The following is a 25891-nucleotide window of genomic DNA, read 5'->3' on the forward strand; positions in this document are numbered from 1 at the left end:
TGTGGTGATTTTTATTTAAGGGGGGACGCGGCTTTGGGATCGCGAAAAATGGCAAAAAAATCGATTTTTTGAAACTCAAGTTTTCAGTTTCTGGAACCTTTTTCTATCTGGTTCCAATATATGTACACTGAAAACCGCGCAGAAGTGCTTCGGAAAATTCGTTTCACCCACCTAGGTAGCAAAAATATTTCTGAAAATGGCGAGAAAACGGCGATTTTCAAAAAATAATAGCTTCGCTATGCTTGGGCCAGCTTCTTGGGCTCATCGGAAAGAGCATTTTTCCGTGTTTAACTTTCCCGCCTCAGCTGGCTCCTCCCTTTAACAACAAGCGAGCAAAAAGCAAATGTTTGAAGGTCGTTTGAGGCCCTTGATTGGCCGTGGCCGCCATGTTGCCTCAGCTCGCCTCGCCATTGGCCCGATGCTCGCTCCGGGAGATCGTCGTCTGCTGCTTGTGCGTCGCGAGGACATGGCCCTCGAAAATCGCCACTTCGTGACGTGTTCACGGCTTGATAATCACTTAAGATATAACTACGCTTTAGTTACGAGCAGTAAGCGGATGCGCGATCAGGTTACTACGAGCGTCAGCGCGGTCTACGAACGCCGCGCGTCATTGAAGTCTTTAGCCCTAACTCCGCCGACTGCGGGCAGGAACGACCCGCTAGCGCATTCGTGGTGACGTGTTTCTTCGCAAGCAACGAAGCTGTAAGCGGCGGCACGATCTGATTACTACGAGTGGCCGCACCGGATGCACGATCAGATTACTACGAGCGGGCGCGCGGCGGTCTACGAGTGCGGCGCGTCATCGGAGTCGGCTTTAGGCTCAACTCCGCTGACAGCGAGACTGCGGGCAGGAACGACGCGCAAGCGAACTCTTGGTGACGTGCTTCTTCGCAAGGAATGTACCACATCACTCGCTAGCTCCTCCGAATATTGTACGGGCATTTTACGCATCGGCAGCGGACAACACAGTCAAGCTCGTCACCCCCCCCCTTCACTGCCAAGGATCGCTCGGAACAGCGGCTAGCAGTTTCGCGCGTCGTCATTCGAAAATGCGATGCCAAGTGCAGTGCGTGCCGATTTTTTGTCTTCGTAGTTACTCATTTCGCGGATCGTCATCGAACGCCGCCGGCAAGTGCATTACGCGCCGGCTGCACTGTCCACGCGGCCGCGCACCCCACGGTCATATGGAGTGCCGTCAGTAAGCTTTTGTGATGCGATTCAGACGTGCTTGGAGCCGTGCTTGATATCTCCACGAACGTCTATGAATGTTCCGAGGTTAACGAATTGCTGTAGATTAGAATTTCCGCGACCGGCTGTATGATAATGCGTTTCACGGCTAGAGCGGCGAAAGAGCATGTGTGAATCAGGGGCACGAATTTTTATATGCCCGTTTCGTGTCATTAATTATACTGCTAGAAATTCCCGTGCCGCCAGTCTTCTGCCCATAACTTTGTTATTTGGAAAGAAGGCATAGGCCGTCATGGTGTGATCCATTTTTCTGATGCAATAAACTTCTCTCCAAATAAAAAAAAGTTCAGTGAATATTTCTAATCAAGTACTTAATTACGCTAATTACAACTTCAGCACAAAAAAGTATGTTTAATAATTTCAGTATATGGTTTTATTCAATTACAATCTTTTCTGTCATACTTATCACACCACTCCTTCATACAAAGAACTTGGTTTGAAATTCATACTTGTTCTTTGTAACTCATGAAAAGGAGTAAATCATGAAACGAAGTCAAATATCGCAAGAGAAACCTGAGATCACAATTTTTAGGTGTCTTAGAGACGTAAAGAAAAGTTGAAACTTTAAACGCAGCTTTCTCAATACTGTTTTTTTTTTTTTGACATTATGCTCAGCCCCTCCACATGGTTCAGTGAAGAAATAATTTGTTTCTCGTAAAGTATTTGTGGTATCGCTTCAAAATTTTTATAAAAGCACTGTGAGGTTATTCTTAGTGTCTGTGCCAATTTTCATCAATATCCAACGAGAAACAAAAAAGTTCATTGAGAAAAAGCCTGTCGAAAACTTCGACAGGCTTTTTCTCACAAGTTTGTTTTGGACATTGTGCATTGCTCGTGGAAAGAGTAGCACGAGAATGACTGGACCGATTTTGATTCTGTTTTTTTTTTTCCTGAATCCCTGAACACTGCTTGTGGGTACAGCAATCTTCAATTTCTGTTTTGTGGCCCTGTTATTTTTCTAGACGATGATTTGTCCGTGCCATTGTTTCTGACAATGTGTGTCGGCAGCCATGATGATCTCTAAAAAAAACGAGAACTTATTAAAAAATTCCGAGAGTGTCATACCCTGTAGCTTTCTTTTGAGTAAAGATCAACATCATTCGCAGCTTCCTGGCATGTTTTGTTGCAGCGCTAGGCTTTCCACGAGCAGACCATGTAATTGGATCGTGTAGCATTATGTAACTTGAGAACTACTGAAGCTATCATGATGAAACTGCATATTTCCCTATTCTAGACACTTATGAGTATGCATGCCAAATTTCATTGCTGTAGGTCAACAAATAAAAAAGTTTTTTTTCAAAGCCACCTCCCCCCTTAATGCACTATCTACGTAAAAAATTTCAAACAGCATATTCTCACTTGCAGCGATCGATTTTTCTTTGCCTTCATCCTTTGTTAGATTGCTGGTTTTGTAATTTGGTTCTTTTTTCATGAACCTATGACACCTGTCATATCAAACATTATACGCCATGCTTACCTTGTCACTAACACATATAACCATGCTTGTCACTAATGTTTCCTTTGTACATCACGCACATCTTGTAAAGTGAAAGCAGCCTGTGACACATTACTGCTAAAAACCTGATTACCGTAATTACTCGATTCTAACGTGCACCTTTTTTCTGGTTAAGCGAGTTCATAAATCGCATGCGCGTTAGAATCCAGTACGAAAAAAATGAATACGATCATTCTATTGCCATCGGTATTTCCAAAATGGCCGCCCCCTACATGCGTCGGCATGGCATGGCGCGTCGGCCATTTCTGCCTATATGTGTTTCCCATGTGCGGCACTTCGTACATGTGCTGAGGAGTTCGTCATCTTGTAGTGCATTAGCATCGACGGCATGGAAGGGCAGACTTCAATAACTCGACGAGTGCACCACGATGCCGCTTTTAAAGGAAAAATCATCGCGTGTGCCGAAATGGACGGAAATGGGTGCGCGTTGCAATCGATGTGTTACTTTTTTTTTCGTCGTGGAAACCGGGTGCGCATTACAATCGAGGGCGGGGTAGAATCGAGTAAATACGGTAATGGCTGCTCACTGGATGTCTGTTTTGTCTCCTTGTTTACGTTGCAGTAGCATTTCTAGTTTGCACACTAGCAATATTCACCCGTAATTTATACGTGTCAAATTATCATGAATTCTGTTTTTGTCTGCTCTAAATCTGCTCCAAAAAATTTTCTATTGCTCCCAAAATTGCTCCAAATCGTAAACTGGTTGGATCACCACTGTGTGTCTTCAAATTTAACTGTTGTTTTCAGCTACATTTGAAAAAATTTTTGCCTTTATGTTTTTCTAAATCTTTTGTGCTTCTCACGTTTTCAGACTACGTTCCAGAGTCTTGCATCGACAGCCAAGGTGAGTACTTGGAAACTTAAGGTGTGCCTATTGGGGTGCCTCTTCTTTTGCCCAATAGAAAACTAAGTAGATGCTGACGATTGTAAAACCACTCAAGCCTTTGTGAGGCTCTACCTTCAAGATAAAATTTTTTGTTTTTTGCAGAACATTTAGAATGACTAAAAAAATGTTTTGTACTCTCGCAGATTAGATTTCAAAAAAAAAAAGTGGTATAGGTGTGTACCGCTGTCATCGGACTATAAAATGTCAAGAATTTTATATACAAATTTAAGGGGGGGCATGGCAATGAGAATAGCAAATTTTGTCAGTGTTCAATTTTTTCAATTGATTTTTTCTGCAATCCTGGGACCGCATTTTACACCTTGGTGAAACAATAGACCAAATAAGTAGTAGAAGACGAGAAAGAAGTATTTTAGTGTGCTGTCATGAAAAACTATGACGAAATTGAGCTTTATGCAATACAAATCTACATCTTTTTCATAGCACAGTGCCATCATATTGGCATTGGTGTAAAGATGACATATCGGAACTCAAGATAGCTTCAGTGCTGCATTTCTCCAATGAAAAATAAAGCCAGCTTCCTTCCTAGTTCCATTTTCTTTTGGTTTCATCTTCTCAGCTTTCATTTTTTGAGCAGTTGCTCTGAGTTATCCCTGTGGCATTTCACAACAAACAATATACCATACCAGGATCGCGTAGAAGCATGAATATGCGTACAAAATAATAAATGAGGCATTATGGTATGCAATAACATAGAGTATATTTGACATTGAAGTACACAGAAAAGGGAATTTAAAAAGTAAAGCTAATACAGTGCAAACAAAGCAATCGCTAGGAATAACACTAAAAAATATTTCAGACAAAATTGATAACAATAGATAAAAAAAAGGTGAAAATGTATGACAAAAAAAGGCAACGACAGAATAGAAGTGCACATCAGATTTTTATTTGCTTTTCGTAAAAGTTGTTAGCAAGACAAATGTGACGGACTTTTCAAGAAAACTTTTTGTGTGCCTATTTAAATATTGAAAAATAAGCCAATAGTATTTCGGCATAGAATGGGCTCTTGTGAATATTGTTATGCAAAATTTTGGTAAATTTGTGGAATTTATTAATTTTGGGATGACAATAAGATTCTGTTAAGTGTTACTAAAAAACTGCATAAATAGCTTAAAACCATTTTTGGTCATCGTATCAGCACAACAAATCACATCTGCATGACAAATTTTATCGCTCATTTCTATAAATAACAATTTTCATTGCCATGTCTCTCCATGGTTCCTAAACAGTGCTTCTTTGTTTGAGTCACTATCAATGAAACGTCACTGCCTTGACTAGCTTTTTCTGCTGATTTCAAATCTCTAATTAGTGTTTTGATATCTATACTAGTTCAAAAAACATGGTTGAAAAATGTAATTAGTGCCTGCTTCTTCTGGGCCTTCTTTGCAATTTTGGTGGACCGAAACTAATATTCAAGTGCATGGCCCCACTGCCCAGGCAATGCCTCCTCTAGGAAGATGCCTGCCGCATGAGCAGAAAAACAGCTGCCACACCCTTTCCCTCCTTCATTTTAAGATGTTCTTGGTCGCTAGCGTCACCTGTGGCGGACGGTGCAACAACGCAACACTTTGCATAGCCTCCGAAACAGTAATGCACAGTTGCAGGTCTTGAACAACTCTCGACTGACGCGCCCCTATGGGCCGCAGATGAAAAACGCTTAGCTGGTACCGCCCGTCGCCGTGATGATAGTGTCGGCCGCGAGCGCCACCGCGCGGAGCTTGTTTAAAACTGAAGGCAGGCCAACTCTGCTGGGAGCGGGAGCCATTCCTCAGGCATCTATCTAGAGGAGGCGTTGGTCCAGGCTATGCTATAGGGTTGATGCCATTTCTGTTCACTTGTGAGCACTGCATAGGTAAGAAAACAGATGAACACTCACTGTTCGATCATTTTTTTCTTATTCCCTCTTCCCCACGTCTCGGCCAAGGGAACTTTTATTAAAGTTAATTAATTCATTCTTATTCAATCTCCATAATATATAATTTTCATAATAATCCCATGTGTATATATCTATCTATTATAATAACTACATTTCAGTGCACTTATGATTTACCTATGCTACCAAATGTCATTTTTACTGAACATGGCAAAACCCCCATAAGACTGAGTGCGTTGAGCAAAAACATCATTTGAAGTGTCAACCAACTGTAGTTATTTTTAGACAATATCCACAGCACTACACTTTATATCATTCGATAGGGTTGTTCTTTACAAGAATAACCATTCAAAACATATGACCATTACTTGCCAATGTGTTGGCTAAATCTTGTTATAAAGCCATGTAGTGCACTCACCATATAGTGTCTTTATCAGTTGATAGGCCTTTACCAACTCCCCGCAAGCTAAAGAAATACAAAATTTTTCTAAAAATATGGCCTTCCTCTAGCCAAATAAAATACTCATGAATGAGTCTGAGGCACATGGCTTATTTATTTTAAAAAAATCGATCATTGTCTAGCAATAACACTTGGCTCACCAGCATGGAAGCTGTACAAGGGGTTCCTTGCTAATGTATGTCGATTTGAGAGCCTGTTCTTTGTCACTAATGACAACTGCACTAATAACTAATGCAGCAGCGGCGTCGTGCCACCTCCTTGAAAGCAAACTTCAAGCTTGTGGTGCGTTACAGGGGGCGCCACTGTGGCAAGAGAAAGAAAAAAAGCAACGCGCTGGGGAGAATACCGCGAGGGCTAGAGCAGATGGCGGTAATTTTACAAAGTATAGGGGCTTTGGAGCTCTGGTCAGTGAGCGTTCAGAAACTACCCCACAGAAAAGGAACCACAATGGACATTCTGCGAAATGCGCACAATGTAAACTGCTTGAAAGCAAGCCCAAGAGGCGGTGATCAGCCAGCGGTTCGCACGCAGCGGTTTGAACAAATCTTGCCTCTTACGGTGAATTTTGCAGCTCCCACGGTGGCTTGAAAATAAGTTTAAGCCATTTTCTGAGCGAAATTGACGATATTTTTAAGGCAGCTGCTTGGACTTGGAGGTACAAACATGCCTAAAACATGTTTTTCTCAAAACTGTTTTTTGGCCATTTTGTACTATTCCAAGACCCACATTCCTCCTTTTATGGAGGCTGTTTATTTGTAGCATTGTTTCAAGCACAGCTAAGCTTGGTCCTTGCTGTTGTGCAATTATGTGTAGTGCACATAAAAGCAAACTGTGACATGTATACACAAGCATAAGTGACCTTGCGGCGGCAGCACCGTATAAGCCAGAATAAACTTCTAGTGGGAATTATGATCGACCCTCAAGGTAGGTGAGCAAAAAAAAACTTACAATTGCTGAAACACGTTTGCAAATCTTGCACACTGCCCACCCTTTGCGGAGCTCTCCTCAAACATCGTTGCAGCTGTTTCTATTCGTCAGTCGAAGCATCACTCTTCCGAAGACTAGGATTTATCGCTGGCTGTCTCCCACAGTCCATCTTCTTTGGCACCGAACAAGTTGCTCATGCAACATTTCTTAACAGACTTTCTACCATAGAATCCGGCAAGGAGCGCCAGGTGGAAAGCACCCAGTTGCAGACAGTCTCAAGCCGAGGCCTCTGTAGGTGGCCCATTGTCGTCTTCGGGTTGTCATTATACATCCACTCCTGGTACTCCAGCCACACACTGTCTTCGAACGGCTTGTTCAGCACATTGTCGAGTGGCTGAAGGGTGGGCGTCAAAGAACCTGGTATCACTAGGTCCGTTTTGGATTGCTGAGCGTGCATTTCACAGCATTGGTCAGGTGACCACACAATGCATCCAACACAAGCATGCTGTGAGGCTGCAGCAGTGCACCTGGCCAACGGTTCCAGTCTACTCATATCCATTCAAGCATCATGACCTCCTCCGTGTATTCTCTTTGTTCATCGCCAGCAGGGATGCTTCCTTTGGCATTGTTTTTAATTTGAAAATGACAAATGGAGACTGCTTTCTGCAGTCTGGTGCAAGCCAGCATGATGGTGAGGCGCTAGTGCTCATTGTCAGTGACAAGAGCTTCACATCCTTAGCGTCGCACCGCGTGATCGTTGTCGACAAAGCGTGGTGGGTATGTAATTAGCTGCAGCTAATTTGGACAGTGATTTACACAGCTCTTGGAAATTGGAAATAGAATATGCGCTTCAATAAAAATGAAAATACTTCGTATGGACACTGTATTGGTGCGATAACCGTACTATCCGGGCTAACACCACCCGCCATAACCATGCCTCAGAATGGTTCGTTGAACAAAACTCAGTAAGTGCAGCAATAAGGTGTTCCAAGTGAGCCACTTGGCTCTTTTTTAAACATGGGTTAAAAGGGACACTTCCCGAATATGTTGACCCAATTTTTTTCGAGGCAATCGTTTCAGCCAAGTAAGCAGATGGCGAGCAGTGATCAAAACACGCTCTAGATCAAGTTTGCTGTCCGTCTCACTTGTGATAGCATAGTAAAACCTTGTAATGGCCTTCCTTGAATACTTAGATACTACCACCAGTAAGAGCGGTGCCAATTCGGACTTTTTATAGGCATGTTTGAAGAAGTGGTACACATTTGCACCGCTTTCCTACAAAGCAGTAGGAGGTACAGCACTTTTAAGAGATTTCGTTTCCTAATCGATGTCTATGGAACTTAATAACTATATTTATGTGGCAATTTCGAATGCATGATTGCATGTCACACCAATGTGCAATAAGAACTGTGCACAGTGCAACAGTAATAGCTACTAAATTTTAACTAGGGGTCAGCAACCTGTGGTCTGCAGGCCGCATGTGTACTAAGGTCCATCTTACAGAGCATTGTGAAAATAGGACCTCCTGAAGCAGGAAATTCAAAAATGCACGCTGTCTATTTGTCTGTAGGCTTGTAAGCTAACATTCCCAATCAAGTATTCAGACGGAGGTTAATTGAAAGCAGATTTTGCTGTGGTGCTATTTGACTGAATTGTTAGAGAATTCATTTTAGCACCTTTGGCTAATGTGTTAAGGGTGATGTTTTATTGTTTAAAGACTCAGTGTTGTTTTCATTTACTACGAATAATAAAGCATTTTATAATATTGAATTTTGTGGCAGGATGAAACTGTTATTTACTGTAGGAATTTGTCGAGCAGTATCTCTGCATTCAGATATGCAGTATCTCAGCATTCAGAATTTGTGGAGCAGTATTTTACAGCATTCAGATCTGGGGGAGCAAAAGTTTGCAAATGCTGCAGGACTTATGTGCACTGTTTCTGCCTTGTTCATCTTGCACCCAAAAAAAGGGCCATAGATGTTAAAAGTTGCCATCTCTTGTTTGCTCGGTAGGCTTGCAGTCTAAGCCACTACTAGTACCAGTCAAAGCAATACATTGGCTAGAACTGCAAGCAGCTTGCTACAAGGTTGCTGTGAGGCATTATCGCTCATAAGTTTTGGCTCCTGGATGTGTCTAGAGAAAGGGAAAATGGTGGGTTGTGGAAGGTAGTGTGGCTGTGCTCAGTCTTGTTGGTAATCTGTGAAGGCAAACGCGATTTTTAGCAAAATAGGTTGGTTGCTAGTCATTGAAGCATAGTGGGCAATGCTGTGCGTTCTTATCCTATATAAAAGGGTGGGGGGGGTACTGAACCAATCACATTGAAGAACCCCAGGTGGTCAAAATTTCCAGAGCCCTCCACTACGGCGTCTCATAATCATATGGTGGTTCTGGGACGTTAACCCGCCATATCAATCAATTGAACCCGATCGCATTGTACTCTAAAGGAACTTGTTTTTGGCCGATTAGGTGCTTTAGTTCGCTGATAATTTCATAACTGGTGCAAAGCTAGAAACATGGAAAGTAGAGCAAAAAGACAGACGGCGTTTTACTCCCCTCTTTTTCCCGTTTCTAGCTTTGTGGCAGTTACAAAATGATCAGCAGACCAGTCACATTGGGATTATGGTAACAGTGGCTCTACCCGCTCCTTAGCCTCCTCTTTCTGTGCAGCCCAGTTATAAAGGAATTCGTATGGCACTTGAACAATATACAGTCCATCCCGGATATATCGAATTCCACGGTGATCGCGAAATAGTTTGATATATTGAGAATTCCAAATGCAAAATATGCATATTTAAGGCCTAAATTGAATATTTGAGGCCTCAGAAATAGTTACAAGAGCTAACATAACGATTCTCTCTCAGTATAATGAAAAACAAGGTGCAAACTGCTAGTTACTGCACATTATTTTGCATGAAAATAGCCCGTAAACTTGTCTTGCTTCTTGCATGCCGTCAAGCTCCAGTCATCCTCAATATCATTGAAGGTTTTCAAATAAGCGAATTCAGCTTCTTCGGCCACAACAGCGTTGATGCAGAACACCGATGCAAGCTTCGTAACGTGACGAAAGGTTGGTTAGCGGCGGCAGCGAAAAGGTTGGCATATTCATAACCGCTTAGCTACATTACCATGGCACCAGCAACAGCAGCCAAAATCTCTGCATCGATGCAGTTAGAAACAGCTACGTCGTCGTCTGTACGGATGAAGTTGCTCACTGTCTGAAATGGTGTCCGGAAACGCTGATGTCGGAGAACTCCTTGAGGCACTGTACACCGTTGCCAGTGGTCATGACGCACCCGAAATCATCTGGCCCGCAAGAAACATTGATGGTGTTTTACTTGCTGTGGCTCCAAAGGCAAGTCATAATTTTTATCGCTGCGTGAGCGTCGACGTTCAGTTCAACTCTCGAACGTGGATTTATCAGGAACGGAACGAGAAGTACACAAGATCACAAGCCCCAAAAAACGCAATGATGAGTTCATCAGAGTTCCCAATGTCGACATGTTGGAGTCGACATGTTGGAGTCGACATGTTGGACTTGTGGCTTTGTAGCTGGTAGCCGCTGCTTTCAGCAGCTTTGATGTGAGAAGATAAAGCGTAGCTTCGGAGACACACGTTTTAAAACCGAAAACACTAAAAATATGTCGCAAGGTTGCACATCTCAAAGGCCATGCTTTACAGGCTCGCATGCCATTGTGCGCTAACAAACAAGGACGGGAATGCGAACATTGCAATGAGATTGCGGAGTCAATTCGAATTTTTATTTCTGTGCCCTTGGCAATCTGTCTTTTGGAAAACGCTATGCCCAGGCACCAAGACCTGCACATCTTGCATCAAACGTATTCGCAAGTGCTGCACAACGAACCAGATCAGTGCATTGGAATAACACTTTTTTTTTGTTGCCTGTACGCGAAAAAGGATCCAAACTTGTTAGAACGCAGCGGAGAATTGATCAATATTTGCTAGGAAAAATACTCTTTGGGCTCCGGCGCGGCGCAGTGTTGGATATAGCTGATGTTCCGCTGTGTGGGAGTTCTATATATGGGTGCACCTGTCTGATACTTTTGCTTGAGAAATTCAAGGGGATTTCTCAACTCTTTGACATAGCCAGTAATTCAATATACCTGAGTTTGATTCTATGGCATGTTATTGAATTTATGTATTCATTGTCTGAATTGGTAGTGAACACTGCCAGTTTTAGCTACACATTCATAGTTGAAATGTAGCAGTTGTGTTATGTATGCTATTTTACAAAGACCAATATGTTACTGCTTTTTATGATAATTTATTGTTTTTGTTTTGTTTTAAATTCTGTAACACTTTCCTAAACAGAAAAAAGAGACAGCTGTAGCCTCGTCATCACCATGGCACGGGGAGCTCGGCCAGGTGACATCACAGAACTGTCTGGCGACATCATCAATCTTGTCATAAAGGGAGAGTGAGTTTCTTTTCAATTTCCCTTCTAGCGTAGAAGCCGTTTCTCAATAAGTTCACATTTCATATCGCCGAGCATGTACCCACACATTAAAATTTTGAGTGATCAGCTTGCCGTGAACTATTCATGTTGTGCTGTACTTTATTGTATTCCTTGGCTTGAGGCAGGTGGAAGGCGACGCTGGTATTACTCAAGGTATTTGAGGTTTGTATCATCAAATGCAAGCATAGATACGACTGGACAAAGTATTAGGAAGAGCAGTGGTGGCAGATTGTCTTGTGTATTCCTGAACGGCTTCGTTTTCTGCTTCAAATGTTTGTATAGGAGTGAGAGCAGCTAGTATTTCTGCTACAGGCAAGCTAAATGTTTGGATTAACCTAATGATGCAGGTTAAATGAAGCAGTTTTTTTAGGGGAGAGGATGTTTGAGTTATCACAATTCTGCTGTAATCAAGAGCAATGAGTGACATTGTTTTAATGCTAGTGTAATAAGACAGCAGAAGAGAAACCGACCTTAAAGGGCCACTCACCAGGCCCCATACCGAATTTTAGTTACAGTGGAAGTTCTTGGGTGTCCGATGAGGAACATTTTGCCACAAAAAATTTTTTGAATCGGTTCATCACAAGTGGAGAAAACAAGTTTTTTGAAGCGGTGCGAAACGAGGATGAGAGGAGGCGAGCTCGAAACCCTTGCCGCTCCTCCGCGTAGCCTGCGCAAGCCTAATCTGTTCCCCACCCTCTCCTGCATCTGACCATGAGGTGACGTGCGCATGACGTGCCCAAACAAGTCCAACCCCCGAGCACGCGAGCAGCATTGCTTTGTTGACCAGCGTTATTTTGTAGTCTTCTGCCTGTTTCTGCGGGATGGTTTGGAAACGCTACCGCTTAGACGCGGTAGAGTAGATGAGCACAATGAGTGCGCGAACGCGTAGGAGCGTTTCACTGCGGTCGTCTGCTCGATGCGCTGACCTTAGGGACACGAATGCATGCGAAACGCTGGCACATTAGCCCCGCATCTCGTAGCATTTCACGGTAAAAAAAATTAAAGAAAAAACGTGCACAATTTTTTATTGCGTCTCATCATCTATTTAAAGTTTTATTAATCTCTCAAAGCAAGAAACACATAAACTGCGCATGTTGTGTTAAAGAATTTTTGCTATGTCACATGGTATGCTGTTGACGTCGGAGCAGAGTCGTCTACGTAGAGGACCAACGTCATGGCATCGCCGTGTACGTAGGGCCATTCATACGCCCACGTCGTGCTCTCACTCTCAAGGCGTGCGCCCGGCAGAGGAGAGGGGGAGCAGCGTTCATCTAAATTTGACCCATTTTCACGGTGCATAGCGTTGCAAATTTTGGCAGACGTGATCATGAACGCCTCGTCTACGCATTGCGCTTGTCAGCTGAAAACTGTCAAACCTGGTGAGTGGCCCTTTAAAGGGCCACTCAACAGGCCTCATAATAAATTTTAGTTAAACCGTGGAAGGTGTTGTGTGTCCGATAAGGAGCATTATGCCAGAACAATGTTTTCAATTGGTTCATTATGAGCTGAGAAAACTTTTTTTAAAGTGGCACAAAGCAAGGATGAGAGGAGGTGAGCTCGAAACTGTTGCTGTTCCCCAGCATAGCTTTCACAGGCCAAATTTCTTCCCTACCATCTCTGGCATACGACTAAAAGGTCATGTGCGCATGATGTACCCAAACAAGCCCAGCCCCCAAGGACGCGAGTGGCGTTTTGTTGACCAGCGTTATTTTGTAGTGTACTGCCTGTTCTTGCGGGATGGTTTAGAAATGCTGGCTTAGACACAGTAGAGAATAGATGAGCATATTGAGTGCTCAAACGTGCAGACCATTAATTTTTTTCCCAGGACAAGCGTCTGCTTAATGCGCCAACTGCGGAGACATGGACGCATAAGAAATGCAGGTAATGTGCTAGTATTTTCTATTTCTCCCGTGAATTGCCCCGCATCTCGTTGCGATTCACGGCGGAAATAGAAAACTCACACATTCCCCTATTGAGTCTCATTATTTATCTCCTTATTTATTCATTATTCAAGCAACAAATTACATAAACTACACATGTAGTGTTAAATTGTTTTTGCCATGTCGCGTGCTACTGTTGTAAACGCCAGAGCGCAGTCGTCTACGTAGAGAACCAACATCAAAGCACTGCTGTGTACGTAGGGCAATTTATACATGTACGTCATGCCCTCATTCTTTAGGCCCGCGCCCGTGAAAGGAAGGGAGAGCAGCGTTCATCTTGAAATTTGACCCATCCATTACAAAAGCTTGTTCTTGATCACCTATTAACTGTTGCGTATACCCACTTCAGACATAATTCCTCATCGCCGTCAGCCACTACATGAACAATTGGCACAAAATTCGTCGCAATAGTTCAGCGGATACTACGCTTCTCAGAAGAATGACAAAAAATAGCATAGCAAATGCTGGCTAACTGTCCTAAAAATTTTTATCATTAATGCCGTAGTGGGCATCTAACAAGTGTGCTTGTAGCAGTTACCCATTGAGTGTTTAGAAAAGGCTTTGAAAGGCAGCTCTTCTAGCTTTCGCTGTGACTCTGCTGTGCCTTCCGTGCAGGCCTGGCATTTTTTTCTGCAAAGTCTGCAGTAAGAACCCTGGCCTGCACCCCAGAGAATGCTTCAAGCAGTATCATACGCTGTCCAAACATTGGTTAAGGAGTTGCCTGCAGAATGCAGGAGCAAGAATAGATTTCCTGCGTGTTTTTCCTCCACAGTTTGTGTTCTTCGCGGCACCAGAAACTGGCAAATTAGTTTCGGACCGGTAGAGCCGGACAGTGGGTAAAAGTTCTGGATCGCAAAGAGTTAAGGACTATGAAAATGTTTCCAAATTTTTCATTTCGGTATATGCGGTACTCGCAGGAAAGCATTTGCACGGTACGTGGATGCAGACACTGCAGCAGCAAACCTGAAGTTGTTGGAGAAGGAGGTTGGAAACGGCAAACTGACACGTGTTGAGAAATGCACATCACACGAAACAGAGACGCAAGACAACCTGCTGGATGTTTTCCGGGTGCCCTTTGAGTGCACTGTGAGCCGGCTCAAGGAACTCTTTCCTGGTGCCAAGGTCTATGTGCTCAACGATGGGTGAGCTTCTTCTTTAGTTACATTTTTTGGTAGTGCTCACTAATGAATGTGCTCTTTTGGCCTTTAGCTGCTGAAAGGGAGATGAGTGGGATGTAGGCATACCTGCCAACTCTTCAGATTTTCCCGTAAAATGTATGAATTTCAACCGTGCTTCCGATTTTATGAATTTTGCCAGAAGCTTCACCCAAAATATTTCATTTCCGATCAAAAAATAAACAGTCCAATAGTGTGGCTTCCGCAATTGGCTATGGCGCATTGCTGTAGTTAGTCCCGGAGGCCACATAAATGGCGTTGTGCTATATTCCGCACCAAGAGAGAGAACATATGTATTCGTGTTGTTATCATCACATACCTGCTAAGTCTTCCGCATTGTCTGGGAGACTCCCGATATCCCGGATTTTGACCATTTCTTCCGTTTGTACGGTTGCCTGAAAATGTTCCTGAAATCAAAATTTGTGTGCAAGATCTGGTCGCATTGACAATAATGCAGGTCAGTCTGTTCCTGGCTTTTTGTGAGCCCACGGCATTTTATTATAGTCGCGGACTGATTTTCCGGACTCCAAAAATTCGGTCTTGTTCGATATTTTGCACTTCAAAAGTGCACGGTCAGGGTTCCCATATAGCTAATTCATTTTTTCGACAGATTTTTCGGATGAATTCGCCCCCTCAAGTTAGATTTTTCGGACTAAATCGCTTGTTTTGAGTCATGTCACGAACCTGTATGGACGCCGCCGTGTTGGATTTTCTGCTGGCTTGACTAAGCTTAGTGGCTTAATTTTAAAATGGCTTTCCTGCCTCCAAAATTGGAAAACAAACGTTATATTTCAAGTTTCGGAGGCCGTGCCGCGCTTTAGAAAACGCGGCACGGGGCCATTTTTTCGTCTTTGGTCAGCCGTAGTGGTCATCACTGTCGTCATCGCACCGTACTGGGAGGAGGCGGAGCTGCGCAGTAGTGGAGTGAATGTGTCTGCCACAATGACTTTAGGGAGTTTTAGAATACAGTCAAACCTCAATATATCGAACACGGATATATCGAATTATTGCCTATATCGAACGGTTCCTGTATAATGCGGGAAATCGCATGCATTACTGATTTTTTATTTCGAACAAAGTTTGACATATAATGGATATATCGAACTCAGCCACCCCAAACCGCCCGCGCTCCATTGACAGGCGGCGAGCTTTCCCGCAACTCTCGAAAGTAGTGGTAGAGCGGCGGGCGTTTACGAATGCTGCACACATCGATGTTGCACTCACGAGTGTTCAGCAATGATGCAATGATGCACACACGAGTGTTCGTGTGTTCGGAGTTAGGCCTGACGTGCGCTGTGGTGCGCCACAGGCTTAACTCGGAGCTCACGGAGGTGGAGATTGTCGCCGAAGCTACTGCTCAGCAGCCAAATGAAGACTCTGCCGAGGTGGATCCCGCAAGCGCTGATGGTGCCCCGCTCCCGACATCAGCTGAGGTCGTAGCTGCCTTGGCCCTTGTGCGCTGCAGTGATTAAAGGCACCGGCCTATCACTTATGGATCGCCTTGACTATATTGAGGACGCAGTCGTCAAACACGCCATGGCCAACAAAAAGCAGGCTACTCTTTTTCAATATTTTAAACCAACACAATAAATACTATGTTTGAATCTTCAAGCGAGTATTTACTGCGTCACGCTTAAACGGTTCGTTGGTTGTTTTCAGCAAGCTGTTGACGCATTTTTTTGTGATTTCTTTATATCGAATTCTGGATACATCGAACTATTTCGCGATTGCCGCGCTGTTCGATATATCGTGCATCGCGAGCCTTTGCGGTGCGATCGCTGCCACTGCGCATGTGTGGCAACGAGTCGCCGTTCGCGGCCTGCTCGTAAAAAAATCAAAGGTAGCATGCGGTGATCGTGGCCCGCGAAGTGTTTTGTGTAGCTTCTGTGCATTTGAGTTTGGGGTCAGGGTGAATGTCCCTAGACCTTTCCCTAGGGGGAGCAAGCGCTATTCTAGAACTAGTAATGCGTCCGCTATATCCGCAGCGTCTGCAAACATTATTCTAAAACTCGTAGTGGTCCGCTATATCCGCAGTGCCTGCAAACATTATTCTAAAACTCCCTATTTAAAGACTTCACTCATGCGCATGATCACAATTTGGTGCGTGGAGCCCACAGACGAAGAAATTCTTAGCCAGGTCGTGCCGCAGCCGCAGAGTGGTTCGAATGATGACGATTGCTTTTGTCGCATTTACAGTGACGATGTCACCTTGGCGCAAATATGGGCAAACAAAATTGCTTCCAAGTGTAGTATGAGGCAAGGCAGACTCGTGGACTTTTTTAAGCCTGCATGATGCAAATAAAGTTCATATTTCTGATGAAAAGGAATTTTTTTTGGACTTTTTTTATTTGTCCCCACCATATCCGAAAAATCTCTCGGCGACTGTGAATGATTTTGAGAGGCGTTCATCTAAACATACAGTAGTCTCAGTGACGTGAAAACACTGCAGATACGTATTAGTGAAATTCCCCAGCCAAATTCATGTGTGTTTATTTGGCCAAAATTCGAATGTTCTGAACACTTTTTCTAATCGCGGCGTGTGATATGAAATCTAATACCGAAATCGTCAACGAAGGCTGATCGAGAGCAGCATGCTCGAAGCTTCAAAAGTATGCGTGCGACCAACGCACGCACATTCTTCTACAGTGCATGTGGTTGTAGTTGCGTCAACCGCTGTGGACGAAGCCGGGGGCGTTTGACACGATCACGTAGGTCGACAATGTTTCTGACAGAACTGTGAAAGTGTGCAGGCATCCAACGGTCGACCAGTCAAAGCAACGCTGCTTTTTGCGAACTCTGGAGACAAAACCGCGGCAATTGCAATCATAGATAGCATAAAGCGACTTGGTTTGTATGGCACGTGGATTCAAAACTAAATATTACCATGCTGCAACCGCCTTGCACAAAACCGCTGTCGTGGCGATGCTATAGCGATTGATCTACGAGCTCAGATGGCACGTGGATGACCCAGTGGTAAAAAGGCTAGAAGCCTTTTGCCGTTCCTTGTAGCGAGCAAAACCAAAAGCTTTGACCCGCGCTTTCGCAGCAGCCAGCTGCGCGGTTCCGTCCATTCAGGGGTGAAGACATACCCGAGTTTTGATGGAAATCAATTTTTATTGCTAGTTCTTTTCATGGCGCGAAATTTCTGGAGCGATTATGAGACCGCAACCCCAATGTTTGCACTTGCACTCGGCACCTCCCAACTCTCTTGTTTTTTCATGATGGTTTTAATTTTTATTTTAATGCCGAAAATGTGGAAAATAATTCAGTGCGTCAATTTGCTTGAAAGATGATTATGCTTGTCGCTAGAAGCACATCCATCACAGCTACAAATTTTGAAAAAAGTCTGTAACCCCGTCCCCTTTCCCTGCTCGGAGGTTTTTAGAATATTTATTTCCAGCTTGGCAGGTATGGATGTAGGTCACAAAATTTTTATTTTTTGGCTGAATTTGAGTTTTGCCAATTTTATGTATATTAATGAGATATAAAGTATTCAAGTATTTCTCCATTATAATGTGTAGTTTTTAAAATAATGAATGTGAGGTTTACGGGAGGAAAAGTTTAGCTTAACGAATTTACCAAGTAAGCTAACATGTTACAATAATCTGGGATGGGAACTGTTAAATAAAACAAGAATGAATTTATAACCCATTAAAACAAGTTATGGTGCTTTGAATATTAGATAATGAGTCAGTTTCAAGCGGTGATTTGATAGCTGTGCCAAGACCAGGGAAAAACGATGTGGCAACCAGGAAACTGCAGTGCTAAAGAATGAAAGAAACTGACTTCTCTTGTAACATGAAGGGGTGAATGTGGTGGGGCCCCGCCATGGTGGTCTAGTAACTAAGGTACTCAGCTGCTGACCCGCAGGTCGCGGGATCGAATCCCGGCTGCGGCGGCTGCATTTCCGATGGAGGCGGAATGTTGTAAGCTTGTGTTCTCAGATTTGGGCGCACGTTGAAGAACCCCAGGTGGTTGAAATTTCCGGAGCCCTCCACTACGGCGTCTGTCATAATCATATAGTGGTTCTGGGACCTTAAACCCCAAATATCAATCAATCAATGTGGTGAGCAACTTGCATTAAAGGGGGACACCCCACTTGAAACTTTTTTATTTATGGATGAATTTTGATCAAAATCCACCCTTTATTTCGACATGCTGATTTCAATGATGCAATTACTTTTTCTGTACAAGTACTTTTCAAAATATTGAGAAATTGTTTCTTGCCTTGACTAATTTGGAGGCACGTTTTCTGCTGCTGATAACAGGGTTCGTACAGGGCCTTGATATCCTTGAAAACCCTTGACTTTGAAAAATGCATAATCAAGTCCCTTGAAAGTCTTGGAATTTTTTGGCATTCTTGAAAATCCTTCAATTTCCTGACACACTGACATCGTGACCTCTTAAATGTGGTACATCGGTGTGTCAACCTGTCACTCATTGCTGAAGCAGTAATGCATAGTGGGTGCACATGATCTCATTTTGCAAAAGTGCATGTAAAAAAAAAGTCAAGTGTGCGGTGAGGGTTAAGCAGTGAATGTGATAGCAAGAAATTATGTCGTACGAAGAAGGGCAAAGAACCCCATACATGCAATGCGCCGCTCAAGCATGGATGCATGAAAAAAAAAAAAAAAAAAAAGCACAGGACCAGTGCTAGTGAACGACTGTCACAGCTCGACACTGGAAGCGTGTTTAAACAAACCAAGAAGTGTGCTAGAAAAGAACACACATGGATCCACAGGATGAGTGTAAATTAACCACTGTCACAGCTGTTTCTTTTTGATTGTTGAGCAACGTGCTGAGTGTCAACTGTGCACAAGCTGACACACTTGATGGGGTGGTGCCATCAAATTTCAAGGCTATAGCAAGCACCGTGTGCGTTTACGAATATATTTTAAATCACTTCCCAAGTGTGCCTAAATGCTTGTTCTCCTAATCGAGGCCCATCGCGAGCGCGTGCAACACTGACGCAGGTCTATAGTGAGGGCAACGAAAGTTTTGTGGTGTCACACCAAATCTGTAGTCAAGGGAGTGACTTTCGGACTTCTGCCCCATACATACCGGCAAAGCATCGCGGCTGCTGCAGATAGCAAAGAGTTTGTTTTGCAGGTGCTTGTGTGCCACATGTGTGCGAGAGCTGACCATACTCGCCATGATGCGTGGAAAGCTTTGTGATCACGTGACTAAGTCGGCTACACTGCGACGTGCCCAACTCTGTCCCCACAAATAGGAACTCAAAATAATCTATATCAAAAAGGAGACAAATTATAAAGCGAGAATCTTTGTGCGTGTATCATGGTTGTTGGAGCTACAATTAAAGCTTGCAGCAAAGATGCGCGCAAGCCACAAGTTACGTTAAGGGGGGACGCGGCTTTGGGATAGCGAAAAATGGCAAAAAAATCGATTTTTTGAAACTCAAGTTTTCAGTTTCTGGAACCCTTTTTATATCTGGTTCCAAAATATCTACACTGAAAACCGCGCAGAAGTGCTTCGGAAAATTCGTTTCACCGACCTAGGTAGCAAAACTTTTTCTGAAAATGGCGATTTTCAAAAAAATATAGCTTCGCGATGCTTGGCCCGGGAGCCGGCTTCTTGGGCTCATCGGAGAGAGCATTTCTCCGTGTTTAATTTTCCCACTCAGCTGGCTCTTCCCTTCAACAACAAGCGAGCAAAAAGCAAATGTTTGAAGGTCGTTTTGAGGCCCTTGATTGGCCGTGGCCGCCATGTTGCCTCAGCTCGCCTTGCCATTGGCCCGATGCTCGCTCCGGGAGATCGTCGTCTGCTGCTTGTGCGTCGCGAGGACGTGGCTCTCGAAAATCGCCACTTCGTGACGTGTTCACGGCTTGATAATCACTTAAGATATAACTACGCTTTAGTTACGAGCAGTAAGCGGATGACGTGCCCCGCGCGTCATCGGAGTCATCTTTAGCCCTAACTCCGCCGACAGCGAGACTGCGGGCAGGAACGACGCGCTAGCGCATTCGTGGTTACGTGCTTCTTCGCAAGCAACGAAGCTGTAAGCGGCGGCACGATCTGATTACTACGAGTGGCCGCACCGGATGCACGATCAGATTACGAGCGGGCGCGCGGCGGTCTACGAGTGCGGCGCGTCAACGGAGTCGGCTTTAGGCCTAACTCCGCTGACAGCGAGACTGCAAGCATGAACGACGCGCAAGCGCACTTTTTGCGACGTGCTTCTTCGCAAGGAATGTACCACATTACTCGCTAGCTCCTCTGAATCTCGTACGGGTATTTTACGCATCGGCAGCGGACAACACAGTCAAGCTCGTCCCCCCCCCCCCCCCCCCTTCTCTGCCAAGGATCGCTTGGAACAGCGGCTAGCAGTTTCGCGCGTCGTCATTCGAAAATGCGATGCCAAGTGCAGTGCGTGCCGATATTATGTCTTCGCAGTGACACATTACGCGCATCGTCATCGAACGCCGCCGGCAAGTGCATTACGCGCCGGCTGCACTGTCCACGCGGCCGCGCCTTTACTGTTTTTTTTTTGACATTATGCTCAGCCCCTCCACATGGTTCAATGAAGAGATAATTTGTTTCTCGTAAAGTATTTGTGGTATCGCTTCAAAATATTTATGGAAGCACTGTGAGGTTATTCTTAGTGTCTGTGCCAATTTTCAGCAATATCCAACAAGAAACAAAAAAGTTCATTGAAAAAAGCCTGGCGAAAACTTCGACAGGCTTTTTCTCACAAGTGTGTTTTGGACATTGTGCATTGCTCGTGGAAAGAGTAGCACGAGAATGACTGGACCGATTTTGATTCTGTTTTTTTTCCCTGAATTTCTGAACACTGCTTGTGGGTACAGCAATCTTCAATTTCTGTTTTGTGGCCCTGTTATTTTTCTAGACGATGATTTGTCCGTGCCATTGTTTCTCACAATGTGTGTCGGCAGCCATGATGATCTCTAAAAAAAAAAAGAGAACTTATTAAAAAATTTTGAGAGTGCCATACCCTGTAGCTTTCTTTTGAGTAAAGATCAACACCATTCGCAGCTTCCTGGCATGTTTTGTTGCAGTGCTAGGCTTTCCACGAGCAGACCATGTAATTGGATCGTGTAGCATTAGGTAACTTGAGAACTACTGAAGTTATCATGATAAAACTGCATATTTCCCTATTCTAAACACTTGCGAGTATGCATGCCAAATTTCATTGCTGTAGGTCAACCAATAAAAAAGTTTTTTTTTCAATGCCACCTCCCCCCTTAAGGGGGGGCGCGGCAAGTAAAGTGCCGATTTTGGTCAAAATATGCGATTTTCTGATTTATTTTTTTTCGTAATCTTCAGACCTTCAACTTTCTTGTTCTAAAATATTACAGCGAAACGTGCGCTACAAATCCCGCAAATAGTGTTTTTGCCGAGGCTAGTCGCCGAAAAGTGCGAAAAAAAAGCCCCTGAAACGGTGTTGTTCACGCCGCACAAACGCGCCAAGTTGTTGACTGTGGGCCGCCATTTTGGTAGCTTTGGAAAGAGGAGAAAGCCGGCTTCCCGATGGTCGCGGTCTCGTATTTCGCCGAGTGAAAATAAAAGCGCGAGGAGCAAGTAAAAAAACGAAAACGAAGAACGGCAATTGGCTGCGCGGGTCACGTGGTAGCAGGCGCGACCTCTTACTGGTCAAAGCTGCGCCGCGCACCTTGGCAACCTTGGAAGCGCGAGCGCATCTGCGGCCGCCGTGCCGAGAATCATCCGGCGTGCGCTTCGTTTTTTGCCAGTTTGCTGTTTTTGTGATAGTTCGCGTGCTTTTTTTACCAAGCTTTGTTTACATCGGTGGTCTCTTCTGAGTGCTTGCTCATACGGCGGTGCTATGTTGCCGCAAAAAAAGTTCCGGAGCGTCCACAAGTACGGCAAGCGTCGGAAAGCTTGGAACAAAGGGCAGACGACTGCGGCTGCCGTCCCAGTCGCAGTTCCGGACGGAGCATGCTCTTCAAGCGTCACGGAGCCTCTACTCAGACCCTTCGCTGATTGTTGTGAGGCCGAGAGTGTGGAAGGTGCCACATCGTCGTATGTCAGACTGCCGGATGCCGTCGACCGTGATGGACGCTCTCGCGAACCCGATTGCGGTGGCACCGCGTCGGCAGCCGTTGCAACTCCGGGCGTGCGCGCGTCGAACATTCTATCGCGAGTTTCGGCCCAGATTCCGAGCAGTGAAGAAATCGCGCAGCGGGCGCAGACAAGGCGGGATGTTTTGGATGCCGTAGCATCGAAGTCCGCTTCAAAGCGGAAGCTCGAGCTTCTGAGCGAAGGCTGCGACGAAAATGACGGCGGTAAGGACTCCACATTCTTCATTGTAAATAAGAAGATGCTGAACGGTCTGCTTTCGTCAGTAAAGTGCAACAAGTGCGACGAAGGGTCGATACGCCTCGAGACTACGCACTGCCTTGGACTCGCGGCGAGGATGGAACTTTTTTGTGACAATTGTGGCATAGTGAACAGTGCGTGGTCGTCCCCGAGGTGCTCCGGGCATTAAAAAAACGAACCCCTTTGAGGTAAACGTGCGTGCTTTGAGGGCTGTGCAGTCAGTTGGCAGAAAACAATCTGCCATAAATGACATTTTTTCTGCGATGGACATTTCGCATCGAGCACTGCACCACAAGTCCTACCAGAGACTGCAAAGGAAGTACAGCCACCCTGCCACCACATCAGCTGCCACCCGCATTGAACCAGAAAGAGCACAGAAGGTGCATGACATTTACAAGGACCTAGGAGGAGTGCCAGGCAACATTGACGTCATTTACGACGGCACGTGGATGACGAGGGGGCACAGAAGTCATATTGGCGTGGGCTGTGTAATCGAGCTGTACACAGGCTTGGTTGGTCTTGGACCACTGTGTCCTGTCCAACTACTGCCAAGGCTGTGCTGTTGGCCCCAAGCCTGGTGACAACTATGAGGAGTGGCTTGAGAAACACAAGCCACAGTGCCAAAAGAACACTGATGCTAATGCAGGCCAAATGGAAGTAGAAGCAGCTAGGATCATGTTTGAAAGATCGTTTACCAAGTACAAGCTTCGATACATCAATGTGCTCTGCGACGGTGACAGCCGTACGTACCTTGCCCTCACGCAAGACAAGGTGTATGGCTACATGGTGATTAAGAAACAGGAGTGTGTGAACCATGTGAATAAAAGAATGGGCACTTCCTTGCGCAACCTTCTTGATGAGCACAAATCCAAAGGCCGAGGACTGAGCATGGGTGGCAAAGGCCGGCTGACGCAGGGCCTGATAAAGAAGTTAACGAATTATTATGGCTGGGCCATTAAGAGCCACCCCAACGATGTTCCTGGCATGGAGAGGGCCATCATGGCCACTTATTACCATGTAACATCCACAGACCAGGATCCACACCACGACCTGTGCCCAAGTGGGACTGACTCCTGGTGCCCGCACAATCAGGCATTGGCCAAGGGAGAGCCGCTGCCGCCTCACAAACATAAACTGCCCCCTCACGTGCGAGTGGCACTGCTGCCAATCTACAAGCGCCTCTCGAACAAAGAGCTCCTTGAAAGGTGTGCGCAGGGAAAAACCCAGAACGCTGTGGAGAGTATGAACAGCCTCATTTGGTCACTCCAGTCCAAGAGCCAGTTCGCCTCCCTTCGAAGTGTGGAAAGTGCAGTGGCAGATGCAGTCTGCCGTTTCAATGGTGGCTGCAAGAGTGCGCTGCAAGAGCTCACTGCTCAACTGGGCTTCAATCCAGGAGACTGCTCTTTGCGGCGAGCAGCCGAAAAGGATGCCAAAAGGGTGAAGAGGGCTCAAAAGGTGCATTGTTCCACGACAAAGAAGTGCAAAACTGGGTTGCGCTCTACAGAGGCCAAGGCCACAGCATCTCAGGATTACTGCCCAGGAGGATTCTGAGTGTTTTAGGCATGTTGTGAACTTCCAAACAAGAGTGAACTTTCAAAGTCAGTTTTCTCAACTCTTGATTTTCGCCTATGTGCCTTCGCTAGAACATCTGTCATTTTCTAACAAAGACTGATAGAGTCGTTTTGTTTTTTGCACTAGGCTCAGGAGGCCTTTAGCAGTGCAATAAAGCTTTATCTCTCTTCTTACTCATCATTTAAAATTCTTAGAACACATTTTATAATTACTGCGATGTGTGTGCAAAACAACATCCATGTTTTGGAAATTTTATTTATGGTTACAAGAACTAGAAAAATCAACTAATAGCTTCTTTGCACAAGTTGATGCTTTGGGAACATAATAATATGAAAAAATAATTTCATTTAGCAATAATTATCTCTTTAAGTGTGAAGAGCATTAATTAGTATAATTATGCTTGTAACTCAAAAAGTACAAGAGGTATTTGAAAACGGTTTTCATATTTGGAATCCTCACAATCATCCACATACACACACCAAATTTCATCACAAACAGTACATTAATAAAAAAATTAGTTTTACTTGCCACGTCCCCCCTTAAGGCCTCACTACACATGTACTTTGAAGCCCATCAGCGCGCAACTTTCTGACATGGCATCGTGCCTCCTCCCTATGGAGAGTGTGGGAGATGGTGCAAGAAGCTATTTAGACTACGCCGTTTTTATACTTGTGATATCCATATATTTGTTGTAATTGCTGGAATTTGTCATTTTTGAAAATTTTGAAGTGAAAAATTTCAATTTAGTATGCCGCTTTGAGTCCTTGAAAAACCTGCAACAGGTCCTGGAAAGTCCTTGAATATTCTTGAATTTTCACTTCGGAAACCTGCATGAACCCTGGATAAAAGACAGTGGCATACAAAAATGTTGTATGGTCAGAGCTTGCAGTGCTACAAGAATGAATGCTATAGACTGATTTGGGCTAAGTTAGAGCATGTCAAACTTATGTAAGCAAAATGCTTTAGTAACACCCTGGAGAAATTATTACTTATTGAAAACATCCCATTTTATTTGTTCAATTTTTATGCCTACTGCACTGCCCATTTGTCCCCTTTTCTAACAAAACAAGAGTCACTGCAATAGAATAAGTACCACCAAAGATATCATTACTTCAAAACTACACCATGATCAAAAACAGTTTTTAGAAAACGAGAAAAAACTTTTCAGGACAAGTTAGAAATAATTATGAAAATCTTTTGAACACTACAGCGATCGAGGGTGATATACGGCTTAAATCAGGCAAGAAATATATTTTACAACAAGCTCAAATAAAATTGGGGCATCTGAAATTTTATTTGTAAAACCCAATTAATAACTTCAAGAAGTATTTTTATAAACGTTCTTAAATGATATGTAACTATGTACTAGTCTTACTACACTTGTCAATTCACCACCTTTCTGACAAAAGAAGTAATTATATTGAGACTGGTTGAGTAGAACCAGAGATATTGTTGCTAGATATGCCACTTTGGGAAACCAGGTTAAAAA

The 25891-nt window shown here is 44.3% G+C and overlaps 1 protein-coding gene across 3 annotated transcripts in view; it reads left to right on the plus strand.

The window, feature by feature from the left end:
• LOC119161511 (uncharacterized) overlaps window positions 1–25891 on the plus strand; it is a 65701-nt gene that overhangs the window by 26187 nt on the left and 13623 nt on the right. For all 3 annotated transcript variants that reach the window (XM_037414031.2, XM_075879120.1, XM_037414032.2), the window contains exons 6-8: window positions 3576–3608; window positions 11258–11363; window positions 14260–14484. In XM_037414031.2, the coding sequence (XP_037269928.2) occupies window positions 3576–3608; window positions 11258–11363; window positions 14260–14484 (364 nt within the window). The remainder of the gene's footprint in view (window positions 1–3575; window positions 3609–11257; window positions 11364–14259; window positions 14485–25891) is intronic.

The sequence above is a fragment of the Rhipicephalus microplus genome, chromosome X, assembly GCF_043290135.1.
Source record: "Rhipicephalus microplus isolate Deutch F79 chromosome X, USDA_Rmic, whole genome shotgun sequence".
Classification (NCBI taxonomy): domain Eukaryota; kingdom Metazoa; phylum Arthropoda; class Arachnida; order Ixodida; family Ixodidae; genus Rhipicephalus; species Rhipicephalus microplus.